This window comes from Gastrolobium bilobum, unplaced genomic scaffold (genome assembly GCF_033153095.1).
Source record: "Gastrolobium bilobum isolate Gb01-03AN ecotype WA unplaced genomic scaffold, APGP_CSIRO_Gbil_v1 utg913, whole genome shotgun sequence".
Taxonomy (NCBI): Eukaryota; Viridiplantae; Streptophyta; class Magnoliopsida; order Fabales; family Fabaceae; genus Gastrolobium; species Gastrolobium bilobum.
In genome coordinates this window covers 1,221,271-1,246,151 of record NW_026900059.1, presented here as the reverse complement: position 1 = coordinate 1,246,151, position 24,881 = coordinate 1,221,271, and the positions used below count along the sequence as shown (strand labels likewise).

Sequence of the window (24,881 nt, the reverse complement as noted above, 5' to 3'; positions counted from 1 at the left end):
ATACATAAATAATTTTGTTAAAAATTTTAAATTTAATTTAATTTATAAAATATAACAATTATATTAATTAAAAAAAGGTTAAAATGGTAAAAGTATCTCATTAACCATTCATTTTTCTATCTTACATTTTCTTAACTCTCAAATAAGGGAAGGTAATATCCTCCAATTTTCTTTCCTTCCTTTTGAATTGCCTTTCTTCCCTTCCTCTCCAAATTCTAAAACAAAGCCTTAGAGGCAATAGAAATTGTACTTACACAGTTACACCATTGATGAGGTGATTCTTAAGGACAGTTCCAAGACTTGTCAACAACCTAAATCATACCGAAATCTAAATCTAAATTTGACACTTCATCTGAGAGCCGTTAGATTAAAAAAGATCAATGGTGTCACATGCTTACAAATCATAGTCGTTGATCTTTTTTGATCTAACGGCTCTCAGATGAGGTGTCAAAGGATCCTACCTCATATATATATATATATATATATATATATATATATATATATAAAGTTTTTTATATAATTTTTAAAACATTTTTCATTTATGTTTTTCATTTATATAATTCTCTAATTTTCTAATGGACTCCACATCTGTGTTATACAAGTATGCTTTTAATCTTAAGTCTTAAGCCTTTCAGAAGGTTTATATTCATAATTTTTTTTATGAACTTATAAACTACACTATATCTTATTGGTAAGATTTCACTCAAGAGTTTCTTACTGATAAAATATAATATAATTATAAGAGTTTGCAAACAAAAATTTTGTAAATATAATCTTTTCCTTTATATATTTAAGTGGTTGGATAATTTGCATAGAGCTGCAAACGTGACAGTTTTTATAGAAAATTCATAGCTTGTATTTTCTACTGTAGTTTTGTAGTTTTTTTAAATATATTTACCGGTTTAGTGATTACCTCACTAATTCAATTCAAATATTATGAGACCCATTATAGGGGAATTCTCCCAAAACAATTTTTTTTCATTCTCAAATTCGAAATCTGTGATTAAAAGAAATAATATTTTACCATTTAAATCAATGTGGATTGTTGTACAACAATTTTGATATATATTCATTTTCTTCTTTAAGCTGACATATATATATATATATATATATATATATATATATATATATATATATATATACTTGTATTATATATATATACACTTGTATTCAATAATGGGAGAAATTAGAAAACAAAATATAGATCAGCTCATATTACGGCATAGATTATAGCATTTCACTCTTATGTTTATGCATTTTACCTCCGGTTGCCATGCGTCCAAATATTTGCACAAACATCAAAGCAATAAAATTCTTTCGATATACTAAATCGGAAGAATCTCTTCTTCCTCTGAAAAGAATTCTACCAAGAATTCCCCCGAATATAATCTTTTTAAGAAAGCGTGTACAATACTTTTGTGTTTATGAGCCAAAGTTTGGTTATTAATTAGCTACAAGTAGGGGTGAAAGTAAGTTGGGCTGGTTCAAGCTTTGCCCTGAAAAGTCCAAGCCTGTGCCAAAAAATTTTAATTTGACCTGGCTCAAGCCTGATACGAGTCTAACTGTTGGCCTGATTTTGCTTGTTTATAAAAAAAATAGATGGCCTGGCCTAGTCCGTTAGCCTGTTAATTTTTAACTTTCAAGTTAAATCATGAATCAACTTTACAAAATACTCAAATTCTGTTGCAAAATCAAAAATCATAATTTCAACGTCCAAATTAAACAGAATCATAATTCACAACAAAACTCATAGAATCTGCATTTAAGTCACTTTCAAAAGCAAAATGCTCAAACTAAATAACATATATTTCATCAGATCCAAACAAACAAATCCATACTATGTAAATTAAAATTACTACATGAATCCAGCAAACACATCATGATGCTTGTAGTAAGTATAACCTCTCCCAAAAACTTGTTAATATATTCATATACACAATCTAAAATGCTGAGATGTTAGTTCCTCATACATAAGAAATAAAGTCAGATTTATATTAAAATATAATGGAATATAATTAAGTTATAAATAATTGCAATTGATTAAATTTATATCTTTTGTTTTTGTTATAAAAAAAAAAAATTATATCTTTTGTTTTTATCTTCAATGCATATTTATTCTATTTTATTTTATTATAAATAAATAGTACAATATAGGCCAGCCTGTAGGCTTAGAGACCAGGCCTTGTGAAACATGACTTTTCAAGACACAAGCCTAGCCTATTTTATGAAATATACTAGGTCGGGTCTAACTTAACGTAGGTCGAGCCGTATGCCCCTGTAGACTGATCCGACCCAATTTCACCCCTAGTTACAATTCGTTTACGACCAAAATCAATTTTGCACAGTCAAATAAACAAAAGTAACAATAAGAATGAAATACTAATGCTAGACCCATACTCAAGTTTTTATACATAATATGATGGTAATATTAGTATAGAGAGAGGATTAGTTGACACCATTAATGTTGATTTCTGTTAATTTGTTGGTTATAATTTATTAAGAATAAAAAATTTATTAATAAATATGACCGAATAGATTATAATCATTTTAATTTGACACCAGTGTCAAAGAATCTTATCTCACTCCCACATATGGTTTACACTAAACAATTAATAATTTTTTATCTGATAATTTTATCTAAACCTATTCTTGAATTGAATTGAAAACGTATTCTATATAGCTTATATAAATAAAATTTTGCAATAATTCAAAAGTTTTTAGTGTTTCATCTACATGCATCCATATTAGGCACTTCGAAAAAAAAATATATTGTAAATATTTACAATAATTTATCAAGATATAGTAATATAAAACAAGTTCTAAAGTAATTTTCAGATTATATATATTAACGTTTAATTTGTATATTTTTAAATTAAAAATAAATAAAATGAAAATATATTATAATAATAATTTTTTATAAACATAATATAATTTATGACAATATCATTCTTTTGTCTTATCTCAATTACGGTACATAGTTTATAAATGCTTAAAAATGTACAGATTTTTTTAATTTACTTTTAATTGAATCATTATTAATTATAATAATGGGAGAGTATTTTCTTGCGTGAGTTTAAATATTATTTATCATATTTTCATTTCAGGTAAAAAAAATTATCATATTTTTTGTACTGAGGTTTGGTGCATATTTCTGATTTGTAATTGTAGTGATTCAATCAAACAAAATATTATATTTTAGGAAAGAAATCAAAGCCTTAATATTAGAGATTGAATAGATTAATCAGTTTTAGTATTTTATTAATTAGAATTGATTATTGTAATTATTAATTTACTCTTTTTATTTGTGTTTTAATTTCATTATATTAGGAAATGATGTATAAGAGATAGGATTTTATATATACTTTTTAGAGGTCGTTTGGTGGAAGGATAAATTTTAAATTTTCAGGAAACTCACATTGGGAATCCTAGTTATCCGTGTTAGGTACAAGTATTCTTAATATTTTACTGAAAAAATGAGATTATTGGAAATTAAAATTGTGAATAAGATTTTCTTGAAATAGTACCACCAGATGGATGGTATTTTTGGATTCCCATATGGTGGAAATTTTTTACATAATTTATAAGACATAAATAATCCTGCTTTAATATCTTCATGATTAAAATATTATCTTTGTTAAAGCCCTAGCCATTTGAGACCGGTCAAATTCATTTGTGAAATTTGAATTTGATCATTTTGACCCTTTTATGACATATCATTTTTTTTGTTGTTGAAAAATTCATTAAATGTTAGTTTTATATAATCAGCCCATATTCTAAGAAATTATTGACAATCTAGGTCTATCAAATGGTAATATTTTTGAAAAATTCATTTTCCTATCATATCCCTAGGAATAGTGATTCCAGGAACAAAAAAATTTCTCATCTACCAATATTTTCGTATGATTTTAAATATGAAATTATCCTAACGTTGAAGTTTACATTGATTAAATATTAAGATGTTACACACTATTCATTCATGGAGAATAAAAATGGCAGCTAATCTGCTGAAAAAGGAAATCCCGGCCTCATTAACCTACACGCGTGAAACAACAATTAACAACGCAGATCTCATTCTCATCAAGTCTCTGATGCTAGGTTTTGTATTATATATATAAAAATTACGTTGACATCTCTTCCAAATTCTCTCCTTGCTCAAATCTCCATAGCCACATCAAAATGAGTTATTCCATTTCCACACGTTCTATAAGCCTGATGTGTTTCATCACCCTGTTTCTATTGCTTGTTGCAACCACCCATGCTAGGATCCTAGACCAAAAACAACAAATAAGCTTTGCAGAACAATTCTCAATTCCCCAGAATGCTTACCCAGATCAAGAACAAGAAAGAAGCTTTGCAGATCAATTTGTGATTCCTCAGAATGCTGCTCGGTCCAAGGTCAGAGTGCCACCATTGGTGTGGAGCGCAAAACTGGAAAGTTACGCGCAGTGGTATGCGAATATAAGGCGCAATGACTGTGCCCTTGAACACTCCAACGGGCCATATGGTGAAAATATATTCTGGGGTGGCGGAGCAGGGTGGACCCCAGCACAAGCTGTCAACGCTTGGGTTGAAGAGGTGCAATGGTACAATTACGACCTTAATTCTTGTGCTGAAGGACAGATGTGTGGACATTATACTCAGATTGTGTGGAACACCACAATGAACGTTGGTTGTGCCAGTGTTACTTGCACTGGTGATAAGGGTACGTTCATCACTTGCAACTATGATCCTCCTGGTAACTATGTTGGAGAAAGACCTTACTGAGATCATTCCCTCAAACCCAAAAGAGACCAGTGACATAATTCAATAATGTGATACTTTCTTGGGTTTAATGGTTTCTCATACCAGTGTTTCCTGCATTAAATCGTTTACAACTTTTCTATCTATGTCATTATCATTTGATTAATATGATGATTAATTTATATACTTCTCTGTTTTTTTTTTTTTTTGGAACTTTTATTTTTCAAGGCTTCGTAAAAATGGACTACAGTATCAGGAATCAGTAGGTGGTAAAATGGATCTAGATCCGTTATTCGGCTCATGCGACACGTTAAAATGCGTTGTAAAAATAACATGAATTATCATCATACCATTTTACAGGTTGATTTATGTGTTAATTCCTGAGTATATTTTTTTTGATCAAAAGAATATTGAAATTTTTGATAATTTTGACACGATCTGGGTTATGATTCAACCCACACATTCCATTTATGCTTTCTTGTTATTTTAATTAAAAAAAATTAAAATACTTAAAAAATTCAATTTTTGTTTTTCGACTTAATTATGCGATCTGTGACCCATGACATGTCGTATTCCAATTTTAATTTTTGACTTTAAAAAAAATAAATGTCATTTCAAATTAAACAATTTTAGTTACGGATCAAACCTTTATAAGTCACGAATCCAACCAGTAATACGTTTTGTCATCCCATGGGGCTAGATTTGTGTCGTGCTAATAAGTAGTACTAACAGTGGGCTGTATTAAGCCAGGCACTCTTGATATTCTTAACTCCTAATTAAGTTCTGTCTTGACCAAGTTATTACTAAGGACTCATGAGGAACTAAATTCTCCGTAACATAAGCACTGTACCCTCTAATACTAATTCTAATCCAGCTACACATACAAATGCATGTATACATATAGCACGTAATGAGTTTTATAACAAGAAAAACTGTGGGAAATGTGGCAACAAGTGCAACACTGGAGGTTCATGTGTTTACGGAATGTGCAGCTATGCGTAGAATTTGAAATGGATGTCGAGCATTCTTTGGATCAAGAGCTAGCTAGATGAGTTCTGCTAATGTTATAGAGTGTGAGAATAAAGAGTAGCCATCACCACTTGATGAGTTCTGCTAATGTTATATTAAAATTTATTCTTTGAATTGATGACTTTGTGTAATTTATAATATTGCTACTTTTCTTGGTATATGAATAATATTTCCTTGTTACCCGGCTGTTATTAAGCATAAGTGATGTGCATGGAGCGATTCGGTTTTCTATAGTTTATGCTAAAATGTTTGTTCTTAGCATCATGGAAGAATTCATAATTAAAGAGTTGATGGGGAAAAAAATATAATCAAATGTTCAAATAAAAAATTATATCTTTTTTAAAAACATATTACCATAATTAAAAGGTTGATAGACAAAAATTTAAAAATATAATCAAATGTTCAATTAAATTTTTTTACTTTTTTTAAAATATTATATAAATCAATCATATGATAGTTCAAATATCAATTGGATGCTAATTAGACTTAATTAATTCGTTTTCATAATCAGTCAAAATAAATGAAATATCATAAATAGATTTAGACTTTCAAAAAAAAAAAACCAATAATCGAATTGATTTACATTTGCATCAATACACTTACATCAATCATGATAACTCAAATACCCATCACATATTAATTAGGGTTAATTACTCATTGCAAAAATTAATTAAAACAATTATTCAATTGTGCAAGTTTGTTAGGGGAATACACTGCCACGTGGCAGTACCTTTTATAATTTGCACATATATATTATGTTTAAGCATTTTGTCTCCGGTTGCCATGTGTCCAAATATTTACACAAACATCAAAGAAATAAAATTCTTCCAATGATATATTAATTAAAAAAATTAAAATTGAAGAAGTAAAGTTAAATATTAATTAACATGTTATTTTATCTAAAATAACACAAAATTATATCCTTTAAGAAAATAAATATTTTTTCATTTAAATAAATATAAATTTGAAGAAGTAAAGTTAAATATTAATTAACATGTTATTTTGTCTAAAATAACATAAAATTATATTCTTTAAAAAAATAAATATTTTTCAATTTAAATAAATATAATTTTTTTAATAATAATTTTGCCGTAAAAGATAATTCACAATCTCAAAATTTGAAGAATAATTTATTATGAGGAATCAAATGCAATTCAAAATATAAAAATAAAACATACAAGAAATTTATCTTCAGATTCAGTACTGTGCGTGGGACATTCACGTTCAGCTCTGGTCTTTGATTCAAAGTATTTTATTTTTTCTTTCATATTTTTTATATGCAAATTGTGTATCAAAGGTCTATTTTTATAATAGTACCAAAGCTATTGTGTTTAAGATAAAATATAACTCTTTTAATCTATAATTTGATCTTCTCTCAGTTAATATCTTCTTAATAAAATAAATTTGGTTGAATTTTTTTGTCTAATTATTTTAGTACAGAGAATCAAAATTGATTTAAATTTAAAACCAACTTTTCAATTTTAATCATTTTCAACTTAATTTCAATTCAACCCTTAAATATTTTTACGCAAGTAGAGAAACCAAAATCTATCTTAAATCGAATTTATGATATTTTTATGGATTTAATGTTTCTACGGTGAATGTAGATAAGTTATCTATATTTTTTTCAAAAACGATGTCGTTTTGGGTTGAAAATTAAAAAATTATAATAAAAAAGACTATTATAACCCTGAAATAAATTAATTATGTGACAATATGTAAAATAAATAAATTTATAAAATAGGTGAAAATATGTATAATTTTAAAAAAAAATTGATGATAATAATTTAAAAAATTTACTTAACATATAAAAAATGTATCAAAGCTGAAATTGGGTGATCGGTACATTAATTGTGATTGATGATTGGTACATTAATTATTTTTTTCTATTGTTACAAATTCGAATGATATTTGTGAGAGATAAAATATAAAAAATGATGTGTTATTGAGTATATCTCAAAAAGTTATGTGAAATAAAATAAAAAATCATCTGATTTGGATATCCGAATCAAAAGTTATGGCCTTCCAAAGTGATTGGTGATTGGTACAATCAAAATTAATCTCATTAGTACACTAATTGTGATTGGTGATTAGTACTTTAATTATGATTGATACATTAATTAAATAGGAATTTTCTCTGCCAGTAATAACTTTTATTGTGATTGGTACATTAATTCTGATCGGACAATGGGATTGTGCCATATAGCCCACCAAGTTTGCTACCAGCTATCCCTAGTAGCGAACTTAGTCCAGTTAATTTTTCTGCCAGGTGTCATGAAATTATTGGCTACCAAGTTCGCTACAAGTCGTAGCAAAATTGGACACATTAGCTACCAAGTTCGTAACAAGACGTAGCGAATTTCAACGTAGCAGTTTGGAAGAAAAAATTTGTTCGCGTAGAATATTGGTAAAAGATATCATAAATATGGCTATCTGGTCAATATTCCACAAAAAATACAATGAAAAGATATTTCACTTATATATTGTATATTTGTGAATTTTTCGACAGAAATTATATTCCGTCAAAATTTTCGCAAATATAATTTCTTTTTTGATTTATTTTTTTACAATGATTTTCGACGAAAAATAAATTTCTTCAAAAACTTCATAAATATATTTTATTTACTTTTTTATAAGGTTTGTGATGGAATTCATTTTCCGTAGAAATTTTTTGACAGAAAATGAATTCCTTCAAAAATCATTGTAAAAAATAAATTAAAAAAGAAATTATATTTATGAAAATTTTGACGGAATATAATTTCTGTCAAAAAATTCACAAAATATAATTTTTATTTATTTATTTTTTATAAAATTTTCGACAGAATTAATATTCTATCAAAAAATTCATAAATATAACTTTTTTTATTTGTTTTTATAAATTTTTCGATAGAATTAATTTTTCGTCGAAAATTAAGAAATATAAATTTTATTTATTTATTTTTTATATAGTTTTGGACGGAATTCATTTTCCGTCGAAAAATTCACAAAATATAATTTCTTTTTTATAACATTTTTGACGAAATTCTTTTTCTATCGAAAATTAGAAAATATAATTTCTTTTTTATTTATTTTTAATAAAAAATTTTACAGAATTCGTTTTTCGTCAAAAAATTTCCTCGAAATCTATTTTTAGTGAAAAAATTTCGTCGAAAATTATAACTTTTCTATTAGTGATACTAAATCGGTTAATTATCTGCAAGTCGTTTAATACCAAAATCAATTTTGCACATACAAATAAATAAAAGTATAATGTTTTTCATATTGTAAAAGATAAATTTATCTTTTACACATATAAAATTTAAATGTGTAGGACTCATGTGGACTTAAGTAAGGCAAAGAGAGAAAAAGAAAAAATATGAAGCCTATACATTTTTATGTGTGTTGAGAAATAATAAACACATAAACAAAAGTAACAATAAGAATGAAATACTAATGCTATACACCTATACTCAAGTTTTTATGCATAATATGAGAGACGGTTTACACAAAACATTTAATAATTTTTTATCTGATAATTTTATCTAAAACGTATTCTTGAATTGAATTGAAAACTTCTTTGATACAGATTATATATATTTTATTTTATTTTTGATAACAAGATTATATATTTTATAATAATTCAAAAGTATTTAGTGTTTCATCTACATTAGGCACTTCGATATATTGTAAATATTTACAACAATTCATCAAGATATAGTAATATAAAACGATTTTTAAGTAATTTTTAGATTATATATTAACGTTTAGTTTGCATATTTTTTTAATTAAAATAAATGAAATGAAAATATATCTTATTATAATAAAGTTTTATAAACATAATATAATTAATGACAATATACTTCTTTTGTCTTATCTGAAGTACGGTACGTAGTTTAAAAGTGCTTATAAATATAGAGATTTTTTTTACAATTTAAATTTAATTAAATCATTATTAATTATAATAATGGTAGATAATTAATAATGGTAGATTTTTTTTCCTCGAGTTGAAATATTATTTATTATATTTTCATTTCAGGTAAAATTTCTTTATCATATTTTTTGTACGAGGGTTGGTGCATAATTTTTTTTTATTTTTTTACATGGTTGGTGCATAATTTTTTTTTTTGTGTGTGCATGATTGGTGCATAATTCTGATTTGTAATTGTATTGCTTCAATCAAAAAGAATTTTCTATTTTAACACTATTCAATCATAGAGAATAAAAATGGCAGATAATCTGCTAAAAAATGAAATCCCGACCTGATTAGACTACACGCGTGAAACAACAGTTAACAACACAGATCTCATTCTCATCAAGTCTCTGATGCTAATTATCCCATCGTTGGAGTTTTACATTGATTAAAATATTAAAATTGTCACACACTATTCAATCATGGAAAATAAAAATGGCAGATAATCTGCTAATAAAGGAAATCCCGGCCTGATTAGCCTACACACGTCAAACAACAGTTAGCGACACAGATCTCATTCTCATCAAGTCTCTGATGCTAGGGTTTGCCTTATATTATATATACACACACTACGTTTACAACTCTTCCAAGTTCGAAGCAAGTAGTAAAGCATTCTCTCCTTGCTCAAATCTCCATAGCTAGCCACACCAAAATGAGCCAGTCCAGTTCCACACGCTCTATGAGCTTGATGTGTTTCATCACCATCACTGTCGCCCTGTTTCTGTTGCTTGTTACAACCACCCATGCTAGGATCTTAGACCAAAATCAACAAATAAGCTTTCCAGAACAATTCTCAATTCCCCAGAATGCTTACCCAGACCATGAACAAGAACAAGAAAGAAGCTTTGCAAGCCAGTTCTTGATTCCCCATAATGCTGCACGGTCCAAGGTCAGAGTGCCACCATTGGTGTGGAGCGCAAAGCTAACACGCTACGCACAGTGGTATGCAAACCAGAGAAGCAATGATTGCGCCCTTGAGCATTCCAACGGGCGATACGGTGAGAACCTATTCTGGGGTGGCGGAGCTGGGTGGACCCCAGCACAAGCTGTCAAGCTTTGGGCCGAAGAGGAGCAATATTACGATTACAATCTTAATTCTTGTGATGAAGGACAAATGTGTGGTCATTATACTCAGATTGTGTGGAACAACACTAGGAAGGTTGGCTGCGCTAGCGTTGCCTGCTCTGGTGATCAGGGTACCTTCATCACTTGCAATTATCATCCTCCTGGCAACTACATTGGAGAAAGACCTTACTGATATTCCCGATTAGCGAGTCACATAATTCAACAATGTGACAGAGTACTCATTATCTGTTTGCCTTGTTGGTTTAATTATTTCCTAGACTTGTGTTTCCTGCATTAAATCGTTTACAACTATTTTATATATGTCATTATCGTTTCGTTAAAATAATGATTATCTATGTCATTATCGTTTACAACTGTTTTTTGTAATATTTATTTTTCAAGGCTTCGTAAAAATTGACTATATATAGTATTAGGAATCAATATGGGTGGTAAAATTGATTGAGATGATCCGTTATTCAATATCCCGCGCGACATGACATGCCAAGCCAAAAAAATGCATTGCAAAAATAACACGAATTATTATCATATTGTTTTACGGGGTGATTTATGTGTTAATCCCTGAATTTTTTTTGGTCTAAAAAAAAATTATTGAAGTTTTTTATAATTTTAACACGACCGGGATCATGATTCAACCCACACATTCCATCTATGCTTTCTTGCTATTTTAATTGTTTAAAAAATTTAAATTTTTAATTTTTGATTTCAACTCATGCTCTGTGACTCATGACATGTCGTATTCAAAAGTTAATTTTTGACTCGTACGTAAATAAATAATTGTCATTTCAAATTAAATTTAGTTACGGATCAAACCTTTCTACGTCACGAATCCAACCCAGTAATACCTTTTGCCATCCCATGGGGCTAGATTTGTGTCGTGCTAATAAGTACTAACCGTGGGCTGTGTTATGGCAGGCCCTCTTGATATTCTTAAATCCTAAGTTGGCAAAAGAATTTAATTAATGTTTTTTAATAAAATAATTATGTATTTATTACAGTTTTGGAAATAATTACGGATCTATTGAACAATGTGGCGTCTCTCTTGGGCGTCACATGTGACACCTCATTTGGGCGTCTCACCCTAAGGGGAGACGCTCCAATGGGGCGTCTCTCATGAGGTGTTGACACGTGTCATTTTTTTTCCAAAAAAAAAAATAATAATTTAATCATAACTTTTGACTCAGGTATCCAATTCAGGTAATTCTTTTTTTGATTCCACATAACTTTTCAAGATCTACGCAATGACATCTCATTTGATTAAATTAAATCACACATCAAATCACAAACGCAGAACTCAGAGGCTTCTGAGTTTAAAAATGTGACACATATCAACTCCTGACTCGAGTTTAAATATTATTTATTATATTTTCATTTCAGGTAAAATTTCTTTATCATATTTTTTGTACGAGGGTTGGTGCATAATTTTTTTTTATTTTTTTACATGGTTGGTGCATAATTTTTTTTTTGTGTGTGCATGATTGGTGCATAATTCTGATTTGTAATTGTATTGCTTCAATCAAAAAGAATCTTCTATTTTAACACTATTCAATCATAGAGAATAAAAATGGCAGATAATCTGCTAAAAAATGAAATCCCGACCTGATTAGACTACACGCGTGAAACAACAGTTAACAACACAGATCTCATTCTCATCAAGTCTCTGATGCTAATTATCCCATCGTTGGAGTTTTACATTGATTAAAATATTAAAATTGTCACACACTATTCAATCATGGAAAATAAAAATGGCAGATAATCTGCTAATAAAGGAAATCCCGGCCTGATTAGCCTACACACGTGAAACAACAGTTAGCGACGCAGATCTCATTCTCATCAAGTCTCTGATGCTAGGGTTTGCCTTATATTATATATACACACACTACGTTTACATCTCTTCCAAGTTCGAAGCAAGTAGTAAAGCATTCTCTCCTTGCTCAAATCTCCATAGCTAGCCACACCAAAATGAGCCAGTCCAGTTCCACACGCTCTATGAGCCTGATGTGTTTCATCACCATCACTGTCGCCCTGTTTCTGTTGCTTGTTACAACCACCCATGCTAGGATCTTAGACCAAAATCAACAAATAAGCTTTCCAGAACAATTCTCAATTCCCCAGAATGCTTACCCAGACCAAGAACAAGAACAAGAAAGAAGCTTTGCAAGCCAGTTCTTGATTCCCCATAATGCTGCACGGTCCAAGGTCAGAGTGCCACCATTGGTGTGGAGCGCAAAGCTAACACGCTACGCACAGTGGTATGCAAACCAGAGAAGCAATGACTGCGCCCTTGAGCATTCCAACGGGCGATACGGTGAGAACCTATTCTGGGGTGGCGGAGCTGGGTGGACCCCAGCACAAGCTGTCAAGCTTTGGGCCGAAGAGGAGCAATATTACGATTACAATCTTAATTCTTGTGATGAAGGACAAATGTGTGGTCATTATACTCAGATTGTGTGGAACAACACTAGGAAGGTTGGCTGCGCTAGCGTTGCCTGCTCTGGTGATCAGGGTACCTTCATCACTTGCAATTATCATCCTCCTGGCAACTACATTGGAGAAAGACCTTACTGATATTCCCGATTAGCGAGTCACATAATTCAACAATGTGACAGAGTACTCATTATCTGTTTGCCTTGTTGGTTTAATTATTTCCTAGACTTGTGTTTCCTGCATTAAATCATTTACAACTATTTTATATATGTCATTATCGTGTCGTTAATATAATGATTATCTATGTCATTATCGTTTACAACTGTTTTTTGTAATATTTATTTTTCAGGGCTTCGTAAAAATTGACTATATATAGTATTAGGAATCAATATGGGTGGTAAAATTGATTGAGATGATCCGTTATTCAATATCCCGCGCGACATGACATGCCAAGCCAAAAAAATGCATTGCAAAAATAAAACGAATTATTATCATATTGTTTTACGGGGTGATTTATGTGTTAATCCCTGAATTTCTTTTGGTCTAAAAAAAAATTATTGAAGTTTTTTATAATTTTAACACGACCGGGATCATGATTCAACCCACACATTCCATCTATGCTTTCTTGCTATTTTAATTGTTTAAAAAATTTAAATTTTTAATTTTTTATTTCAACTCATGCTCTGTGACTCATGACATGTCGTATTCCAAAGTTAATTTTTGACTCGTACGTAAATAAATAATTGTCATTTCAAATTAAATTTAGTTACGGATCAAACCTTTCTACGTCACGAATCCAACCCAGTAATACCTTTTGCCATCCCATGGGGCTAGATTTGTGTCGTGCTAATAAGTACTAACCGTGGGCTGTGTTATGGCAGGCCCTCTTGATATTCTTAAATCCTAAGTTGGCAAAAGAATTTGATTAATGTTTTTTAATAAAATAATTATGCATTTATTACAGTTTTGGAAATAATTACGGATCTATTGAACAATGTGGCGTCTCTCTTGGGCGTCACATGTGACACCTCATTTGGGCGTCTCACCCTAAGGGGAGACGCTCCAATGGGGCGTCTCTCATGAGGTGTTGACACGTGTCATTTTTTTTCCAAAAAAAAAAATAATAATTTAATCATAACTTTTGACTCAGGTATCCAATTCAGGTAATTCTTTTTTTGATTCCACATAACTTTTCAAGATCTACGCAATGACATCTCATTTGATTAAATTAAATCACACATCAAATCACAAACGCAGAACTCAGAGGCTTCTGAGTTTAAAAATGTGACACGTGTCAACACCTGACTCGAGTTTAAATATTATTTATTATATTTTCATTTCAGGTAAAATTTCTTTATCATATTTTTTGTACGAGGGTTGGTGCATAATTTTTTTTTATTTTTTTACATGGTTGGTGCATAATTTTTTTTTTTTGTGTGCATGATTGGTGCATAATTCTGATTTGTAATTGTATTGCTTCAATAAAAAAGAATCTTCTATTTTAACACTATTCAATCATAGAGAATAAAAATGGCAGATAATTTGCTAAAAAATGAAATCCCGACCTGATTAGACTACACGCGTGAAACAACAGTTAACAACACAGATCTCATTCTCATCAAGTCTCTGATGCTAATTATCCCATCGTTGGAGTTTTACATTGATTAAAATATTAAAATTGTCACACACTATTCAATCATGGAAAATAAAAATGGCAGATAATCTGCTAATAAAGGAAATCCCGGCCTGATTAGCCTACACACGTGAAACAACAGTTAGCGACGCAGATCTCATTCTCATCAAGTCTCTGATGCTAGGGTTTACCTTAAATTATATACACACACTACGTTTACATCTCTTCCAAGTTCGAAGCAAGTAGTAAAGCATTCTCTCCTTGCTCAAATCTCCATAGCTAGCCACACCAAAATGAGCCAGTCCAGTTCCACACGCTCTATGAGCCTGATGTGTTTCATCACCATCACTGTCGCCCTGTTTCTGTTGCTTGTTACAACCACCCATGCTAGGATCTTAGACCAAAATCAACAAATAAGCTTTCCAGAACAATTCTCAATTCCCCAGAATGCTTACCCAGACCAAGAACAAGAACAAGAAAGAAGCTTTGCAAGCCAGTTCTTGATTCCCCATAATGCTGCACGGTCCAAGGTCAGAGTGCCACCATTGGTGTGGAGCGCAAAGCTAACACGCTACGCACAGTGGTATGCAAACCAGAGAAGCAATGACTGCGCCCTTGAGCATTCCAACGGGCGATACGGTGAGAACCTATTCTGGGGTGGCGGAGCTGGGTGGACCCCAGCACAAGCTGTCAAGCTTTGGGCCGAAGAGGAGCAATATTACGATTACAATCTTAATTCTTGTGATGAAGGACAAATGTGTGGTCATTATACTCAGATTGTGTGGAACAACACTAGGAAGGTTGGCTGCGCTAGCGTTGCCTGCTCTGGTGATCAGGGTACCTTCATCACTTGCAATTATCATCCTCCTGGCAACTACATTGGAGAAAGACCTTACTGATATTCCCGATTAGCGAGTCACATAATTCAACAATGTGACAGAGTACTCATTATCTGTTTGCCTTGTTGGTTTAATTATTTCCTAGACTTGTGTTTCCTGCATTAAATCGTTTACAACTATTTTATATATGTCATTATCGTGTCGTTAATATAATGATTATCTATGTCATTATCGTTTACAACTGTTTTTTGTAATATTTATTTTTCAAGGCTTCGTAAAAATTGACTATATATAGTATTAGGAATCAATATGGGTGGTAAAATTGATTGAGATGATCCGTTATTCAATATCCCGCGCGACATGACATGCCAAGCCAAAAAAATGCATTGCAAAAATAACACGAATTATTATCATATTGTTTTACGGGGTGATTTATGTGTTAATCCCTGAATTTCTTTTGGTCTAAAAAAAAATTATTGAAGTTTTTTATAATTTTAACACGACCGGGATCATGATTCAACCCACACATTCCATCTATGCTTTCTTGCTATTTTAATTGTTTAAAAAATTTAAATTTTTAATTTTTGATTTCAACTCATGCTCTGTGACTCATGACATGTCGTATTCCAAAGTTAATTTTTGACTCGTACGTAAATAAATAATTGTCATTTCAAATTAAATTTAGTTACGGATCAAACCTTTCTACGTCACGAATCCAACCCAGTAATACCTTTTGCCATCCCATGGGGCTAGATTTGTGTCGTGCTAATAAGTACTAACCGTGGGCTGTGTTATGGCAGGCCCTCTTGATATTCTTAAATCCTAAGTTGGCAAAAAAATGTAATTAATGTTTTTTAATAAAATAATTATGCATTTATTACAGTTTTGGAAATAATTACGGATCTATTGAACAATGTGGCGTCTCTCTTGGGTGTCACATGTGACACCTCATTTGGGCGTCTCACCCTAAGGGGAGACGCTCCAATGGGGCGTCTCTCATGAGGTGTTGACACATGTCATTTTTTTTCCAAAAAAAAAAATAATAATTTAATCATAACTTTTGACTCAGGTATCCAATTCAGGTAATTCTTTTTTTGATTCCACATAACTTTTCAAGATCTACGCAATGACATCTCATTTGATTAAATTAAATCACACATCAAATCACAAACGCAGAACTCAGAGGCTTCTGAGTTTAAAAATGTGACACGTGTCAACACCTGACTCGAGTTTAAATATTATTTATTATATTTTCATTTCAGGTAAAATTTCTTTATCATATTTTTTGTACTAGGGTTGGTGCATAATTTTTTTTTATTTTTTTACATGGTTGGTGCATAATTTTTTTTTTGTGTGTGCATTATTGGTGCATAATTCTGATTTGTAATTGTATTGCTTCAATCAAAAAGAATCTTCTATTTTAACACTATTCAATCATAGAGAATAAAATGGCAGATAATCTGCTAAAAAATGAAATCCCGACCTGATTAGACTACACGCGTGAAACAACAGTTAACAACACAGATCTCATTCTCATCAAGTCTCTGATGCTAATTATCCCATCGTTGGAGTTTTACATTGATTAAAATATTAAAATCTTCACACACTATTCAATCATGGAAAATAAAAATGGCAGATAATCTGCTAATAAAGGAAATCCCGGCCTGATTAGCCTACACACGTGAAACAACAGTTAGCGACGCAGATCTCATTCTCATCAAGTCTCTGATGCTAGGGTTTGCCTTATATTATATATACACACACTACGTTTACATCTCTTCCAAGTTCGAAGCAAGTAGTAAAGCATTCTCTCCTTGCTCAAATCTCCATTATCGTTTCATTAATATAATGATTAATTTATATACTTCTCTTTTTTTTTTTTTTGGAATTTTTATCTTTCAAGGCTTCGTAAAAATTTACTATATATAGTATTAGGAATCAATATGGGTGGTAAAATTGATTGAGATGATCTGTCATTCATCCCGCGCGACATGACATGCCAAAAAAATGCATTGCAAAAATAACACGAATTATTATCATTTTTTTTACGGGGTGATTTATGTGTTAATCCCTGAATTTTTTTTGGTCCAAAAAAAATATATCGACTTTTTTTTTATAATTTTAACATGACCGGGATCAGGATTCAACCCACACATTCCATTTATGCTTTCTTGCTATTATAATTGTTTAAAAAATTTAAATTTTTGATTTTTGATTTCAACTCATGCTCTGTGACTCATGACATGTCGTATTCCAAGGTTAATTTTTGACTCGTAAATAAATAAATGTCATTTCAAATTAAATTTAGTTACGGATCAAACCTTTCTACGTCACAAATCCAACCCAGTAATACGTTTTGCCATCCCATGATTTGTGTCGTGCTAATAAGTACTAACAGTGGGCTGTGTTATGGCAGGCCCTCTTTATATTCTTAATTCCTAATTTCTGTCTTGACCAAGTTACAATGATTGATCCCATTTAATTCCATCCCCACTAATTAATATGTTACTTGTAGTAATTTGCAAGCTCAATTATATTTTGGATGCTCGTAAAATTAGTATACGCGTATGTTTACCACAATGACTAAAATGCTGTAACCTATACCGTCATATTCTGATCTACATTTTATTTTCTATTTTCTACCTTTACTGAAATTAAGTATACATTTACTTAAAAAGGAAATAGAAGAAGAAGAAATTGAGTATATATCATAATCGCTGTAGTGCATACGAGCTACCAATTTTCAATAAAAACTGTCACGTCTGTGGAGTTTGCATATTGCAGTCTGCAAACCCAACTCCTACAAGAAGGACTTTACTTTCGAAGTCGTAATATCTTTAGTTACTAATCTCGATCGAGAAGCTTTTTGGAGAGGAGATGCATATAAATCATATTTAAAAAAAAATTAGGCTTAAAGAGATTACTTGTATGACACCGATATCAACACAATTAAAGAATTAGAGATTTGGGCCCCTCAATCAGCAATATGATACAATGAATATAAAAGAGAGGGATTCTGGATTGTCATCGTGTGACCGGATATATTAAAAAATATGATGTAAAAATTATTAATATAGGATTTAATGTATCTCCTGTAAATAGAGATAAATTATTTCTAATGAACCCAAAACGATTTCGTTTAGAGGCCAGTTTGGTGCCCAGATTATTTTTGAGTTCCTTGGAATGTATGGTAGGGAGAATTATAATGTCACATTTGGTAGGTAAAAATAGAAAGCTTTCTCGGGTAAAATATTTTGCCAGTTTTTGCTGTTGCGTGTAAAACTTTGGTATGGCTACCATGTTAGGAACTAGGAAGTCCATGGATTATGTGATATAATTTTTTGCTCGGGGAAGTGAAAAAAGAACAGAATTTTGTGGACCAAATTAACCCTTCTCTTTTGTACTGTTTTAGTCTGTCCCTCCTCTCTTCTCTCCACCTACATTGGCCATCATCGTGACAAAACCTGATTCACCTCCCTTACTTGGGACAAGGACGCCATGGGAGGTGACGCTACAGCTGAGAGGGCGACGGAGCATAAAGCCGCCGATGTAGTCAACATCAACATTCGCTACTCCAATGGTTCAGTTCTCCGTTCTGATTAGCCTCGAACAGTGGTCTCAATGGCTTATTTGGAGTGGGCTTTCCAGATCTTGAACAAATGCAACAACCATTTTTGTCAAATCCTAATACAGTGAGAGAAATATTCAGCACCCATTTCTGAACCAGCTTTGGACCATTGTGACAACATCCATTTTTTTTTATATCAAAAGGGGCAAAGCCCCAAACAAACAAGGAAACACAAAGAAGGGACAAAGAAAGACAAAGACAAAACAAATGGAAATAATAAAGCTCAACAGCCAAGAATGTCGTTTACGGCCTCCCTTGTGTGTGTTGTCTGAGAGTGAGAGAGTCGAAAATGATAAGGTTATTTTTTTAAAAAATTATCTAACATTCCTAGTAATATTTAATAACCAACCAAACATAGAATTAGTAATCTTGAATCAATATTCCCAGTAATATTTTAAGCTGCCAAATAATTTTTTAATCACATTTTCGAAAAATTTATTTTCTGGGCATATTCTTGTAAATGATGATTCTTGGACATAAAAAAATTTCTCCAATACCAAAGGTCCTCTTAGAGGTTGAGAAAAATATATTTTTGTAATTCTAATTTATTTCAGGATTATATTAGTCTTTGTCATTATAATTTTTTTAATTTTTTAATCTTAAAACGATGTCATTTTGAAGAATCTCCTTGCTGATTTTTTAGCCAATTTTTCCGGCAAAAAAATTAATTTATTACTTTTTTAATAAAAAATTACGAATAAGTAGTCGTTTTGCAAAATATTACAAATCTATAGCACCCAAACACGCCCACATGGGGCGTGTTCTCGTGAAGAGAGACACGCCCATGTGGGACGTGAGCTACTGAAGGGGACACGCCCAATGTAAGGCGTGAGTGGCAGGAAAGAGACACGCCTCTTATGGGGCGTGAGCTGTGATGGTAGACACGCCCAACATAGGGCGTGTGTGGCAGGAGAGAGACACGCCCCTGATGGGCGTGTTCTCCGTGGTCTATATATATTGGTTTTTCACTTTTTTACCTCATTTCCACCCTCCCATCCTCTCTCTAAACCTCCTCTTCCTCCTTCTCTCTACATTTCTTTTGGAGGGTTTTGCGCATCGAAGCTCTATCTCTCTTTCATGTAAGTCCCTATTTATTGTTTATTTTTTTTATTAACAGCAATTAATATATGATAGTTATTAGTGACTTAGATAATTGTTAGGGGGTTAGAAAAATATTTGTGACTTTATTTAATTGTTAGGGGGTTAGAAAAATATTAGTGACCTATGTAAGAGAATTGTGATGTGACTTAGGTATTAGATATGGACTTAAAAATTAATTAGTTACTTCTAAATTGGTATATGTTGGTTTTATGACTTATTTACACACTTAGAAATTAGTTTGTGACAATAAATATTTTTTTATGAATGACACTTGCAAACATACTGACCTTTCAATTAACCACATTATAATTAGGGTTTGTAAAAAAAGAATACCGTATGCAATATTAATTTAAATTGAATTTGAATTATTTAATGTTTTGAAATATATTTTTAGAATAATTTAATGTTAAATGAATTAATTGTCAATGATGCTAATTTAATTGAAATTAATATAACAATTGAAGTTAGTTAAATGCTATTTACTTAAGTGCAATTAAATTTTATTTAGTGTAAATTAATATAATATCAATAGTAATTTGGGTACATCTTTTTCATTTGTAGTAGTATTCTATTATGGCCCATTCGTCTTCATCAGAGTCCTCGCGCTCTGGATCCGATGGTGATCTTGAGCCATCCGATCCTTGTACGCATGTACTTCCTGGCTCATATAGGTGGGAGGTACTCCGTAAGAGGACACAACGTAGTCACGTTTCACAAGTTGTGTGGAACGAGGATAAGGTCAGGGGGTTAAAGACGAGGCGAGGGAAACTTCAGGGGGGACCCCATCATGATGATATACGAGACGTTGTCGCTGACTATTTGACACAGGCTGGGTTCATACACGTGGCATGTATGAGTCATATTCAGGTATGTAATTTTTAAATTACTTAATTATATTACCGTATGTGGACTTTGTATAATTGTGGGAGTGCTCTCAACCACAATTGCTTCTTGATGCTCCTTCATGAGGTAGCGCTTGATTGCCATCTGAGCCTCTTTTTTGGATGTAAATTGTTGGTTAACAAACAACTTTTCTCCCAATTTCCATGGACCCTGGATTGAACCCGAACTCTGCGTCCATGATTGTGCCTCACTCGGATAATCTCAATCAATATATGTGTAATGTGGAATTTCTGACCAAAAAGGATCAACAGGTGCATCGCCTACATGTACTACGTAATAATAATAATAGAATTGAATTATTTTCTTAATCAAAAATTGCAACAACCAAACTGTCAGTATATTAATTGATAGCATACCTTCAGGATGTTCTGGTACTTGACTCGATGTTGTGTCATGATGTACAACGATACGAGACTCCCCCAAATCATGCCATGGTTGAAGTTCAGTACCAGACCTGCCACATTCTTCGTCATTGTCTGATGCACTCGCATCCTCTGCAAGAAGACGATCCTCCATTGCAATATTTTCCTCATCATCTTCGTCATACTCCTCATCCATAACCCAAGTAGGGTCATGTTCATCTTCCTCATACATGTTAACAGCAGGAGCAGCAGATGAGGATGCATTAAGAGGAGAAGTAGACCTAACTGACCTCATTGGTATAACAACTTCCTCCGCGGTGGTAGTATCCACGTACAACTCTAAGAAATCCTTTCTGGACTGGTTCAAGAACTCTTCCATTACCATATTGATGTCTTCGTCATCGACCACTTGCAAGCTAATGTATTGTTCACATTGCCATAATCTTGTCGTGACTAGAGTGATCGATTGGTTGTCTTGAAGACATAATTTTTGACGTATTTTCTGATGCAGCTCAGCAACCGTTGAGTTCCGTTTAATACGTGATGGCCTTTTCTCCCCTACAAAAATAACACCACCACGACCTTCTTCTTTCCTACCGTTAAAATATAGAACAACACGAATAGTATCAGAATTCGCACTCATTTTCAAAATCAAAATTTAAAAAGATAAAACAAAATATGAGTAAACGAGTGCAAACTATCAGAGAGTTTAAACATAACAATGAGAGAGTTGTGAAAAGTGTGTAGGGGGTGGGTGTTTAAATAGACTGCAGTTTAGTCACTCACGCCCAGATTGGGCGTGACCTTCCAGTGGAACACGCCTATGTTGGGCGTGTCTACCATCACAGCTCACGCCCCATAAGAGGCGTGTCTCTTTCCTGCCACTCACGCCCTACATTGGGCGTGTCCCCTTCAGTAGCTCACGCCCCACATAGGCGTGTCTCTCTCCACGAGAACACGCCCCATGTGGGCGTGTTTGGGTACTATAGATTCGTAATATTTTGCAAAACGACTACTTATTCGTAATTTTTTATTAAAAAAGTAATAAATTAATTTTTTTGCCCAATTTTTCCTTCAATAATTCTGATTTACAATATGTTGTTATCTTTGACGAACGGTCCTAGCTCGTTGAAATTTTTTCTCCATGCGCATGTGACTGGTATTTCTCATTCTCAGAAAAGAAAGTGCTAGTATTTTATTTTATGTCTTTATTTTTTTGATTTGTCTTTTATTTCTTTTCATGTATAAAAAAAATCGATAAATAAATTTGAAGCGTTTTTTTGGATTTTTTACCCTAACGCTAAAAAAAGCCCCATATTTCCTGAGGTAAAAGTAAACCTACGCTGTTAAAAAGGATTTTTGTTTAAATTGAGACTAATTTTAAAGTGTACGAGAAGATATGTAGTCTCAAATATTTCAGGGAACATATATATTAGTGTAGTCCTAGTCCACATTATGGGTAGGTAAACTTTATTCATTTACAAAAGATGGGAACAAATGGATCTAAAAATGGACTGAGTTTGAGGATATATATATAAATTAATCAGTTGTCCACAAATTATGGTAAATAAACAAGACTACCTGGAAAACAAGTCATATACATACAACTCAAGCCGGCATATTGTACAATCAGATATATTTCACATGGGAGGATAAATATTTTATTTCAGTCTCGACTCAACTAATTAACCAACATAACCTCAAGCAGCAACGGTCCCCAACTAATGATACCCTTTACTTTCATGATACTTTTAACTTATTGTTTCAAGAACTGATTAATGATTAAAGCCAAACCCATAATCATTCCCATTTATTGGAGTCACATATAGAAGAAGCCACGTCATCTCCACTTATATGAAGTAGCTTCTTATAGATTAGACAGTTAAAGTAGTTATTTATACTGTTAGTTAGTTACTCTTTATGTACCTTCAATTGTAGTTTGTATATAAGCTTCTGTACCTATCAGAAATACATAAGTTTGAGTTTTCTCTTCTCCTTTCAAGAATATGGAGATCATAATTCTTTCTCCTTCTTTGATTACCTGTTTGTAATATGGTATCAGAGCTTTAGCCTCTGATATCCATTCTTCTGCTGCAACTCTCTTTCTTTCCTTTCTTGCCAATTGTTTCTAGCTTGCTTGCATTAACAATGGCTAATCCCATTCCAGAATATTTGACTAATCCTGGTCACTCCTTATTTTTACACCCAAACGAGAATCCATCAATTGTTCTCGTCACTCCTTCACTCGATGGAAGGAATTACCATACATGGGCAAGAGCGATAAGCATGGCGTTATTGTCCAAGAACAAGCTTGGATTCATTGATGGCACCATTGTTCAGCCAGCCAATGATGATCCTCTGTTTGCAGCATGGCAACGCTGCAATATCATGGTTCTTGCGTGGATTCACAGAACCATCAACAAATCAATCGTGAAATCTATTCTTTGGATGGATCGTGCATCAGATGTCTGGATCGATCTAAGGAATCGTTTCAGCCAATCTGATATTTTCAGACTTTCTGATATTCAGGAAGACATTAATAAGCTTCAACAAGGAGAAATGAATATTACTGATTACTTTATTGAGTTGAAAACTCTATGGGATGAATTTGAAAATCTTCGTCCATTACCCGTATGCCGCTGTAATCTTCGGTGTAATTGTGGTCTTCTTGAGCAGATAAGAAACCATAGAGACCAAGATCAAACAGTGAAGTTCTTGAAGGGACTGAATGAACAGTTTTCTCATGTCAGGTCTCAGATTATGATGCTGGACCCTTTGCCTCACATTACTCGAGCATTCTCCTTAGTAGCTCAGCAAGAGAGACAATTCCAACCCAACTCCCAAGGTTCTTCACAAGGTGAATTATCTTTGTTATCTCGTGTTCTCCCTAACATGTCAAATATTACTAGGAGGAATTTTGCAGATAAAAGAAAACAGAATCCTCCAAATTTTCATGGCCAAGGGCGTGGATCCAAAATCTGTACTCATTGTGGGCGAAATAACCACACCATTGAAACTTGCTATCAACTTCATGGTTTTCCTCCGGGATATAAAGTTAGTATGAAGCCAAGAGGAGCTGCCAATCTGGTTCAGCAAGATAATGATTTCTCCAATGAGAACAATGGGTCCAATGATGAAATTGATCTTGGTGTTTCTTTATCACAAGATCAGTACCAGAAGTTACTTA

General features: G+C 32.2%; 4 protein-coding genes across 4 annotated transcripts; all 4 read left to right on the top strand.

Annotated features, from left to right (window-relative positions):
* The first annotated feature begins 4,176 nt into the window (after positions 1 to 4,176).
* Positions 4,177 to 4,764, top strand: LOC133295125 (pathogenesis-related protein PR-1-like). The gene has a single exon (XM_061493922.1). The coding sequence runs from the start codon at positions 4,177 to 4,179 to the stop codon at positions 4,762 to 4,764; it is 588 nt and encodes a 195-aa protein (XP_061349906.1).
* A 5,606-nt stretch (positions 4,765 to 10,370) lies between these two features.
* Positions 10,371 to 10,976, top strand: LOC133295135 (pathogenesis-related protein PR-1-like). Its single transcript, XM_061493931.1, has one exon. It carries the CDS (start codon positions 10,371 to 10,373, stop codon positions 10,974 to 10,976), a length of 606 nt encoding a protein of 201 aa, XP_061349915.1.
* A 1,787-nt stretch (positions 10,977 to 12,763) lies between these two features.
* LOC133295136 (pathogenesis-related protein PR-1-like) lies at positions 12,764 to 13,369 on the top strand. The gene has a single exon (XM_061493932.1). It carries the CDS (start codon positions 12,764 to 12,766, stop codon positions 13,367 to 13,369), a length of 606 nt encoding a protein of 201 aa, XP_061349916.1.
* Positions 13,370 to 15,154: 1,785 nt separating this feature from the next.
* On the top strand, positions 15,155 to 15,760 carry LOC133295130 (pathogenesis-related protein PR-1-like). Its single transcript, XM_061493927.1, has one exon. The coding sequence runs from the start codon at positions 15,155 to 15,157 to the stop codon at positions 15,758 to 15,760; it is 606 nt and encodes a 201-aa protein (XP_061349911.1).
* The last annotated feature ends 9,121 nt before the right edge of the window (positions 15,761 to 24,881 follow it).

Bases quoted from the DNA above. Each gene is read 5' to 3' on its own strand.
- LOC133295125 (XM_061493922.1), top strand. From the start codon at position 4,177: ATGAGTTATTCCATTTCCACACGTTCTATAAGCCTGATGTGTTTCATC.
- LOC133295135 (XM_061493931.1), top strand. From the start codon at position 10,371: ATGAGCCAGTCCAGTTCCACACGCTCTATGAGCTTGATGTGTTTCATC.
- LOC133295136 (XM_061493932.1), top strand. From the start codon at position 12,764: ATGAGCCAGTCCAGTTCCACACGCTCTATGAGCCTGATGTGTTTCATC.
- LOC133295130 (XM_061493927.1), top strand. From the start codon at position 15,155: ATGAGCCAGTCCAGTTCCACACGCTCTATGAGCCTGATGTGTTTCATC.